The sequence below is a fragment of the Vespa velutina genome, chromosome 4, assembly GCF_912470025.1.
Source record: "Vespa velutina chromosome 4, iVesVel2.1, whole genome shotgun sequence".
Lineage (NCBI taxonomy): Eukaryota > Metazoa > Arthropoda > Insecta > Hymenoptera > Vespidae > Vespa > Vespa velutina.
The window spans coordinates 2,219,924-2,229,923 of record NC_062191.1 but is presented as its reverse complement, the minus strand read 5'-3'; the positions used below and the strand labels follow the sequence as shown (position 1 = coordinate 2,229,923).

General features: G+C 36.4%; 1 protein-coding gene and 1 long non-coding RNA gene across 18 annotated transcripts in view; one reads left to right on the top strand and one right to left on the bottom strand.

The window, feature by feature from the left end:
• LOC124948458 overlaps positions 1 to 9,065 on the bottom strand; it is a 24,351-nt gene extending 15,286 nt beyond the window's left edge. The window contains exons 1-3 of one of the 2 annotated variants that reach the window (XR_007100735.1): positions 8,019 to 9,065; positions 6,376 to 6,655; positions 330 to 6,295 (exon numbers count right to left, since the gene is read on the bottom strand). This is a non-coding gene — a long non-coding RNA (uncharacterized LOC124948458). The remainder of the gene's footprint in view (positions 1 to 329; positions 6,296 to 6,375; positions 6,656 to 8,018) is intronic. The other variant, XR_007100734.1, reaches the window with a different exon arrangement.
• The window catches only part of LOC124948454 (zinc finger protein 665-like), an 11,955-nt gene continuing 8,744 nt past the window's right edge, over positions 6,790 to 10,000 (top strand). For 2 of the 16 annotated variants that reach the window (XM_047492104.1, XM_047492102.1), the window contains exons 1-3: positions 7,029 to 7,502; positions 8,761 to 8,866; positions 9,562 to 9,963. In XM_047492104.1, coding sequence (XP_047348060.1) covers positions 8,816 to 8,866; positions 9,562 to 9,963 — 453 coding nt within the window. In that variant the 5' untranslated portion in view covers positions 7,029 to 7,502; positions 8,761 to 8,815. Of the gene's footprint in view, positions 6,978 to 7,024; positions 7,503 to 8,760; positions 8,867 to 9,561; positions 9,964 to 10,000 lie in introns of those variants that run through there. The other 14 variants (XM_047492101.1, XM_047492097.1, XM_047492096.1 and 11 more) reach the window with 10 other exon arrangements.

Below are 10,000 nucleotides of genomic sequence, written 5' to 3'. Positions count from 1 at the left end.
AATATAGATCATTTTATTTACCTTTATGTAAATGAATTGATTATATTTAATAAATTATTACTGTTATTATTATTATTATTATTATTTTTATTATTATTATTATTATTATTATTATTATTAAGGCGTATCAATTTGGAAACTTTATAACGAAAGTTTTGTAACGAAGTTTTAATGATCGATAAAATCAATTAGTATGATTTTAATAGTTTAAAGATTACAATTGATTTTTGAATTTAAATGAAAATTTCTAATATCTCTGATATATCAAATAATTGATATTCAATTAATTTTGGAATAAAACCAATAATATATTAATATTTAATTCGTACCGTGTCAAATAAACAATGGTGACTTTGTTAAAGAATAATTATAACATCCGTATCGAAATGTTCTTTTTTTCTTCTCTCTTTTTCTTTTTATCTTTAATTATTTCTTTATTATGACGAGATTAAACGCGTTATTTTTATGAACTACTTGACGTATCTGGGAATTGAAACGTAGGAAGTTTATATTATCGATAGTTACAAGAGCGTGCTTGAAACAAGGCATCGCCAGTCACACGTGCGCGTACACGCACGCACTCGCACACGTGCTTACGAACACAATTTTATAGTCGTGTATATATTTCCTTCCATATGGATAGGATCGAAGAAAAATAAAACGAAGAAGAAGCACAGGAAAGGAGATGAGAGAAAGAGAAAGAGAGAAAGAGAGAGAGAGAGAGAGAGGGAGAGAGGGAGAGAGAGAAAGACGAATAGATATATAGCTTCCGTAGATCGTTTCAGCTAGCAGAATCATCGCGTTATCCCTGACCTTTGATCCACTAATTAACCGAATGTGCTCTCTTAAAAGCGAACGTCATCGATGCACGCGAAAGAAACAGACACGAACTGACGACGACGACGACGACGAATACAACGACGACTACGACGACGGTACTTCGTTATGATTCGAGGTCAATGACCTTAAAAACGAAGATGCAATGAGGCCTTCCAAAGTGAAATGTGACGAGTGAGACTAAGTTTCGAGATTTTCTCTTTGAACTTGACATTCAGAATGTGTGGTGATGATGATGGTGGTGGTGGCGGTGGTGGTGATGTGCATATATATATATCGTTGGAGATATATATATATATATATATATATATATATATATATGCGGGTAGATATACTTTTCAAATAAATTGAATTCTTTTCATGCAATGATTCATGGTCTTAAGAATTTTTTAAACGTCGATCTTTCCGCACCAACGAAAATGTCATCTTTTTTAGATGTTACAAATGGAAAATATTGAAAGAACCTAAACATATATGAAAGAAGAAAGAGAGAGAGAGAGAGAGAGAGAGAGAGAGAAGAAAAAAGAAAAGAAAAGAAAAAAAAAGAAAAGAAAAGAAAAAAGGTAGAAAGAACAAATAGAGATTCTTTCAGGTAGAGTCGATGAAAAATTTGGTAAGTTTCTTGTCGACTTAGATCGAGTGAATGTGAACGATAAAGCAAATAGTTAGAAAAGTAGTCTCTTTCTCTCTCTCTCTCTCTCTCTCTCTCTCTCTCTCTGTATGCGTGTTAAAAGTATGAGAGAAGGAAAGAGGCCCCATATAACTCGGGTGTTCTCAACCTGGAGAATGTTATATACCTACTAGGTATTTAACCATCAGTCGTTCACATTGCGTGTGTGTTCACAAGAGTAACAAGCGGAACACAGAACGCAGCCAGAGAGTTCGGTAGAAAAGACCCACGTAATCCGGAAAGTGCCAACCGGATTCCTCATAAGTTTGCTAACTTGTGGTACAACACATCGAATCTTCGTCGTCGTCGTTGTCGTCGTCGTCATCATCGTTATCGTCATCGTCGTCGTCGTAAGACAAGTCTCTTGACTTTCGACAAGACGTCGTTTTTTTTTTTTTTTTTTTTTTGAAACGTTCCTCTTTTTACAACTTTTGTTCTTCTTTTCGTCGATGAAAGAAAAAGAAGAGAGAGAGAGAGAGAGAGAGAGAGGAAAGAACAAATAGATATATACCAACTATGTAGTTATGTGTACTACATACCTATCTACTTGAAACGTTTAGGTACTGACAAAAAGTACATAATTTGCTCTACTTTTTTTTTCCTTCTTCTTCTTTTTTTTTTCTCTTTTTTTTTTTCCTTTTTAGTTATAGACTGTCAGAAAGGCCGTTATAAGTCGTATTCGTTATCAACAATATCGCAAAACGAGTATTGCTGAGCGTGACTTCGGTAGGTGCACCAGTATGTGTGTCAAGCAATCAAGGCATGACTCGAGGCTATGGATCAACGCTCGGTGCTAGTGTAAGGTCCAAGAAGTTAGAGCTACTTCTTGCTTGGAATTCGCCGGGTGTCACGTTCCTATTTCGAATGTTTCTGTTACTTGAAATTCGTTGTTGAAAGTTACGATGGATGATCGGTTATTCGAAACGATGGAACGATTAACTTTAGAGGGGGAGAGAGAGAGAGAGAGAGAGAGAGAGAGAGAGAGAGAGTTTTCACATGTTCCGATAGGTATACCTATATATATATATATATGTATATATACATGTGTAGGTGTTTGTGTATATCTACTAGACTTTCTTGTCTGTTTCCTACCAAAGATTTATTTTCGTTTTGTGAAAATTTTTGAAAGAGGACAAATTCTACATTATAGTCGATTTTTCTTTTTATTTTTGTTTCTTCTTCTTCCTTTTTTTTTTTTTTGGGAATTAATCCCCTTTCCTTTGGTTTCCTTACTCTTTTTTTTTTCTTTCTTTTTATTTGTTTTTTCTAGGATGCGTCGAAGATCCAGGAGGATGCAAAAGATGCAGAGGTGACACGTGCGCGAGATGTGCTGTCCTATTGCACAAAGGAACCTGTGTCGATAGCTGTCCACCTGGTCACACAGCCGACTGGTCGACAAGAGATGAATATATGGGCAGAGTTTGTAAAGAGACTGGTTACATCTTTGGGCTGACCGGTAGTCAGGTCGCTATCTTGGTGGGAGTTGTCTCCGGTGCAACCATATGTGTCTTCATCGTACTATGCGGCGCAATTATCGTTCATAGAAAGAAAAAAAAGGCGACAAAGATCGTTCGGCAATTTGAGCACAGGTGGATTATAAATTGAATTTTTTTTTTCTTTTTTTTTTTTTTTTTTTTTTTACGAATATGAAAGTAAACACTTTTCTCATTTTTATTTATTATTTATATATTTTTAACAAGTACGCATGAAGAATTAAATTTATTATTAATATCGTTATTAGAAAATATTTCATTTTATATGTATCATATATAATATATATATATATATACGTATAAATTTAATGGATTTTTTCTCACAGTGCTGAGAGAGGAGAATTCCTGAAACATCTTGCAACGTTAAGAGGCGAGGGACACACTTTCCTTTCCATGCTAAACGACACAAGAAGACAAGTTAGAGAATTATATTACTCCGGAAGTAACGGGGATGGCGCCGTTGGCATTCAAGCGTACAGGTAACGATCATTTACGAGTCTTCCCCTTTATAATTTCGTATATTTAATTAAAATAATAATATTAAGCTACTCGAATAGATTACTCGATTAACGATAAATTATGATTAATACGCCTACAATTAGACCCGTTCTTCGCGACCTCGCAAGGATATTAGTCCTTGTTAACAGAAAGGACGAGGATATACAGTTACCTCCCGATGACTGGCAGAGATTATTATCTTGGGCAGAACGTTTACTTAGAAGGTACAAGCGACACAGTAGCCCAGAAGTGAGTTGACAATTTTTTAACGATGACATTTACTAAATAAAAAAACGTGATTCTCTCTCTCTCTCTCTCTCTCTCTCTCTTTCTCTCAATCTATCTATCTATCTCTTTTTTCTCTCTATCTCTCCTTCTCTCTCTCTCTCTTTCTCTCTCTTCCTTCTCTCGCTCTTTCTCTTTCTCAATTTCTTCTTTAATCTTTCTTTTTTTCATGGCAGTCTCTTAAGCATTTCGGTGAGTTATATGTATTTTGAAAAAAAGTAGTTCGTAGATAATACGTGTTAGAAACAAATATTAGCTAGAAATATTATGTTAGAAAAAAAAAAAAAAAATATATATATATATATATATATATATATATATATATATGACAGTAGAAAAAAGATGTTCTCAAATCGGTAGATCTTATTTTAACGTGTTATTTTACTTTTAAAGGTGGCTCAACTCGTGACATTCCTGCAGCATCCAACAACGTCCGTCCAAACGAATCCAACGGAGTCGGTTGTGATAACTTCGCCGTCTCAAACATTTGAACCTAGAAGTACGCCAACCAATCTCACAACTTTTCAAGCGAACTTACCACTCGCCACTTTTCAAGCGAGTGACAAGTCCAGTATTAGTCCGGCAAGTTCGAGTTTAGGATATGCCAAGGATAGTCCACTTGGTTCGAGCTTAGGACAAAACAGTTCCATCCCCTATCACGACAAACTCACTCGAAACGAGTCTACGATGGGACAGATGACTCCTTTGGTATTCGGCACCCAAAAAAGGCTGAAATCAAACGGATCGCATTTTCAGGAATTAGCCATATCGGTGTTCAATAATCATAATGGCGGTGCTACGTTACCAGATATCAATCGTGGATCTAATGGTCGTGAAACGAGCGTTCTCGATCGAGAAATTAATCCTCAATGGGAATTTCAAAGCGCTGTAGAAGCTGCCAACTATACCATATTGTCCGATAGATTACCCGATTGCGACTACCTCATAGATGATTTCACGATCCTTGGCTTCAGGCCACAGGATGAAATAACTACCGAATTATAAACATATTTATATCGATATTGTATAATATCAATATGAAACGTCGTACCTATGAAAATATTCAATTATAAAAATCACAGATACCATAACGTTTCAGCTTTAACGCGACAAAATTTTATCCTGCTTTTAATGCACGATACACATCATTCATATCAACGATCTATAACATTTTCCCGATTTATCGAAAGTATGAATCCTTATTATCAAAGTTATTAAACATATCCAGTTATAGTATAATGAGAGGAGAAATTTACAGTGACACCAAATAACTATAAGAAAGTTATGTATAAATATTCAATTTTATTTAACGATCAAGTTGTTGTACATGTTTATTAACAATTATTGTATATATTAACATACTAGTCAACGTCTTAATGTGGTTTTCTTTTTTTTTTTTTTTTTTTTTCAATTTGTTGTCGCTCTAAATTAAGTGACCTTTAATTGTAAATTTATTTCGATAATTATGAATTGAATATATCCGATCATTTATGAATTTTATTTCTTAATATAGATATTAAGAATCATCAAAAAAAAAAAAAAAAAAAAAAAAAAAGAAAAAAAAAGAAAGAAAATTAATAAATTGAAGTGATTCGAATCATTTCTCTTTCTTATTATGAAAAACTCAGATATATAATGAAAAATTAATAATCATTATGCACAAAGAAATGCCAATCATACAAACTTTGAATATTCTATTATTTGTGTGTATGTTTTTTCTCAATACTTTGGAAATTGTCGACGAGAGTGATTTTTGAAAAAAAAAAAAAGAAAAAAAAAGAAAAAAAAATTAAAAATAGAAGAAAGATTACAAGGCAGATTATAATTGATAATTTATAAATATTTTAATTTTTATCAATGAAAAATTTCTGTTCACCTTTGTCTACAATTTTTAAAGGATTCTACGAATGAATGGAAATATGTATGTGATTATTTAAGTAATTCATATCATTCCATATTTGTGTCTGGCCAAATCGATTCTTGTACAAATCTTTGTAAATGTAAGTGTAAATACCGATGAATATTTTTAGTAATAAATTTAAGAAAATACAACAAATATATAAAACATACTCTCGCATCTAAGAAAAAAAAACAAAAAACAAAAGAAGGCATTACGTTATTTCGACGAAATAAAATGAGGTAAAATAAAAAAAAGGTCTATAAAAAAAATGGCGTATTCTAAATATTTTCTTTCTTTTTATATTCATCTAAGTACAATAATTTTTCACACACGTTATATTTCCCTTTCTTTTTTTCCCTTCAAAATCTCTAATCACGTTTATCGCACAATTAAATTCAGTCTGTTTTACCACGTGATTCATAAAATCGTATTTGTCACAAACATCAAAAAATTGACTTGATTTTATGAAAAAAAGAAAGAAAGAATTAATTGTACAAATTTATATCTTCAAATAATAAGCGATATAAATCGGATAAGACTAACATTAAGAAGAATTATCGATTTTTTAGAGTGCCTGTAGTCGAACGCCAGTGCTGCCTCTGTCGGTAACCTCTAAAAAAATAAAAGCAGAAAAAAAATTTATCAAGTATCCGCCATATTAATATCGTCCATAAAGAAATCAACGCACTTACCGACTGTAACGCTATAATTATATAAGTATAGATGAATCTATGTATTCCAGAAATAAGTAACAACTGGAACACCATCTACAGTCAGGTACTTTTTACAAAACACGATATAATTGGTTCGTTGGAATACATCATTGATTTTTAACCAATCCGAGGGCGTCTTTGCAAAAAAGATAGTTAAATCGACTTCCGGCAAATGCATATTTAAATCAGTCGTGCTTACGTACTGTCATCGACGTACATGTGTTATATCCATAGTACTAATTGATCGTGCTTTCATTACCTACATATATACATATATATATACGTATATATATATATATATATATATATATATATATATATATATCACGAAGATAGAAAAGAAAAAAAGAGGAGGAAAAAAAAAGAAAAAGAGAAAACATATGCGAAACGAGTATGGGATATAACGGTACGTTAGTACGCAAGGAGGAAGGCACACAGCTTAGCGGGGACGATCGATCGGGTGTGAAGAATTTTTCATCGTCATCCAGAATTTTGGTTTGGCGGTTCAATCTCTACAGGAAGTATAGCCGATGCGCGCGCAAGCGGATGTTGCGCGCGCAACAACGACGATACGACAAAGGGTACTCGAGACATTAGATTTAGATATTTTCGAAATTATACTAAGATTCATCGTTTCAAAATGCATAGGAATTCGTTTTGATCGACGTAGAATAGATTGCACGGGAAATTTTCTCATAAGAGTTAATTCGGTATGGCGCGTCCTTCGGACGCATCGAGCGCGTAAGTTCCTGCGGGGTGGGCGAGGGACGCCATGACAGTCGTCGTATTTTCTGTTAACCGCGAGCACGTAGGCACTTCCCAAGATTTTCGTGAAATTACGTGGCACGTCGGAGTCGAACAGGGCCGAATTTGGTCCTCCGTTATTCCGTTCTCGACGGCGTACACTTGGATGATATTGTTGAAGCGGAGGGCGAGAGAGCGTGGCCATTATCGAGGATTTGCTTGTGGGTATCCGTGGCGAGGTGAGACGTCGAGAGGCGGCGAAAGGCGTCCCCCCTGCGTCGGGACGCGCGTCTCCCCGTGCACGGGACGGCCTAAGGCCGTAAGAGCGAGATGCCTGAACCGCCGACGGCATCCTTTACCACGTGAGTCCAATTCTCTAAGCTCTATTACGAAGGTAACTTTGATACTCGGTGTGGTTCTGGCCCTGGTCAAAGAACTCGCTGCGCCTCGTTTCTTTGCCTCCATCTTTCTATCTCTTTCTCTCTCTCTCTCTCTCTCTCTCTCTCTATCTCTTTCTACGCATAGTCTCCTTTCTCTCTCTCTCTCTCTTTCTCTCTTTTGTATAAACCTATATATGTATATATATATGATATATATATATATACATATATACAGTATAGATATCTCTTTTTTTATTTCTCTTCCCCGCCTTCTCTCTCTCTCTCTCTCTCTCTCTCTCTCTCCCTCCCTCCCTCCCTCCCTCCATCTCTCTCTCTCTCCCTCTCTCCTCCCTCCCCCCACTCGTTACGATGCACATACAGGTACATTCCCTTGCCCCCGAATCTTGTGTCACCACCATCTTGTGGCCCCTTGTCCCCGTTCCACGTTCTCTCTACCGAGCGACAATATAATTCACGCGTCATATGTGCGATACTAACCAGAAGATGGTAAACGCGGAGATTCCTTCGAGCGCGGGGAATTCTACGCCGGTTGATCGTGGCCGACATTGAAGCACAGCTGCGTACTCGTACGAGGTGCTTCTGCCGTTGCCGTTGTCGTTGTCGTTGCCGTTGTCGTTGCCGCTGTAACGCAGGCCGCTTTCTTCATCGCTTTTACGCGGCCCCTTTGTCACGCTCCCGAAGATGCTAGCCGATGACTCACCCATTTCCCGCTTCGTCGAATAAAAAAAAATTTCTGGAGGTTAAGAAGACGTGATCGATTTAATTCGCGCGAGGATCGCCTTTTTCGTGGCTACTTTCGTGTTTACTCCGATCGATCGCCACGTCGGATCGCGCGTATCGGAAAATTTCCACATAGAGCGATGACGTCCGCGATTTTCTCATAGCCGACCGAGTATTATACGCTGGAATCGACCATTTTCGAGGTTAAACGTCGTGACACTTGGTTTTTCTTCGATTTCCAATACAAATCCTACCGATTTAATGTTAGACTCTTATATTATTCCTCATGAAATCTAATAGTTATACGAGGGGTTTTTACGTGCTGAGACGTTATGGCATTCGTAAGGAAATGACGCGACTCGAGCGACATTAAGAAGCTTTATAAAGATAGTTTTTTTTTTTTTTCTCCTTTTTTTTCTCTCTTTTTTTTTTTTAATTTCGATAGTTCCAATAGGGGTTATTGAAGTTAAGATTTAAATTCGAGTCATGTGTTCTGCAGGATGAAAAGTGAATTATGTCAGAAGCACTTAATTGGTAGCCTTCAGTGAACGAAGATGAACAGCGAGCAGCATGCGTTGCCAGCGACTACGCAGGCTCAACAAGAGGTGAGAATATTTTTAAACGTATGCAGGCTACTTACCAAGCTACAATTGCGCGATGGAAATATTGTTTGTGTTTAAAGATATATCTTATTAGGTATTCTTCAACGTTAAGAAGATATGTGTCATATTTATTGTCGCATTACTTTACTATTCAAGACTTACGTGCTCTCTGTCTATCTTGTACTCTCATTTCAAAACTAGTTACGCAAACTTATATTTTATTTACTAACAAAAGTAGATGACAGTTTACATTCATATGAATATATTTTTGGTATTCTGTCAACGTGTATATATATATATATGTGTGTGTGTGTATATATATATATATATATATCCGTATATGAATATATTTATCTATATCTTATTCATTTTCTAAGTAACATGTTAAATATAATAATTTAACATTCAGATAAAATGTTCTACAAGTAAATATTCTATTACAGCCAATCTTCGCAACACATTTATCTATATTCTTGAGATAATCAGAATTTTCTTCCTAAATGTTGAAACATGTTCACTAAGACAAATAAATATCTATCTTGTATTTAGGTAAATATTAACCGATCTATAATGCTTGAGCCTAGACTCTTTGGGAGGACTTAATCCTTATTGGCGCACTTGTCGATTGGAATCGAGCCTGGTGCATGCCGTTGCATGCCCTATTGATGTTGTACAAATGTCTGAATGTATATCGGTAGGATGTAAACGCGGGTCAAAGTGGTCGTCCTTCATACCCAGGTGGTTTGGCTACTTCTACTGGCCTTGGCAATGTGGGGAATACCCCTCATTCATCCGCGGACCTGCGTGTAGGTACAGCCGTAGCGTTAGCCTCCTCGGTAGCTAAGTATTGGGTCCTGACCAATCTGTTTCCCGGACCGCTACCTCAGGTCTCGGTCTACCACCATTCCCACCACAACTCCTCTCATAGGAGCGGTGGAAGTGGGGAGGCATCCTCCAAAGAGCCAGCCTCCTCCTTGAATCAGGAAATGGCATTGAACTCCAGCTCTCATCATCAGTCAACCTCTCAGTCGGCACATCATCACCATCAACCTTCAGTTAGCAGTAGCAACCATCATGGCTCTATGCAGTCCAACTCTCAGGTTTGTTTGCGTAGAAGCACGCTATACTCGAAGATCG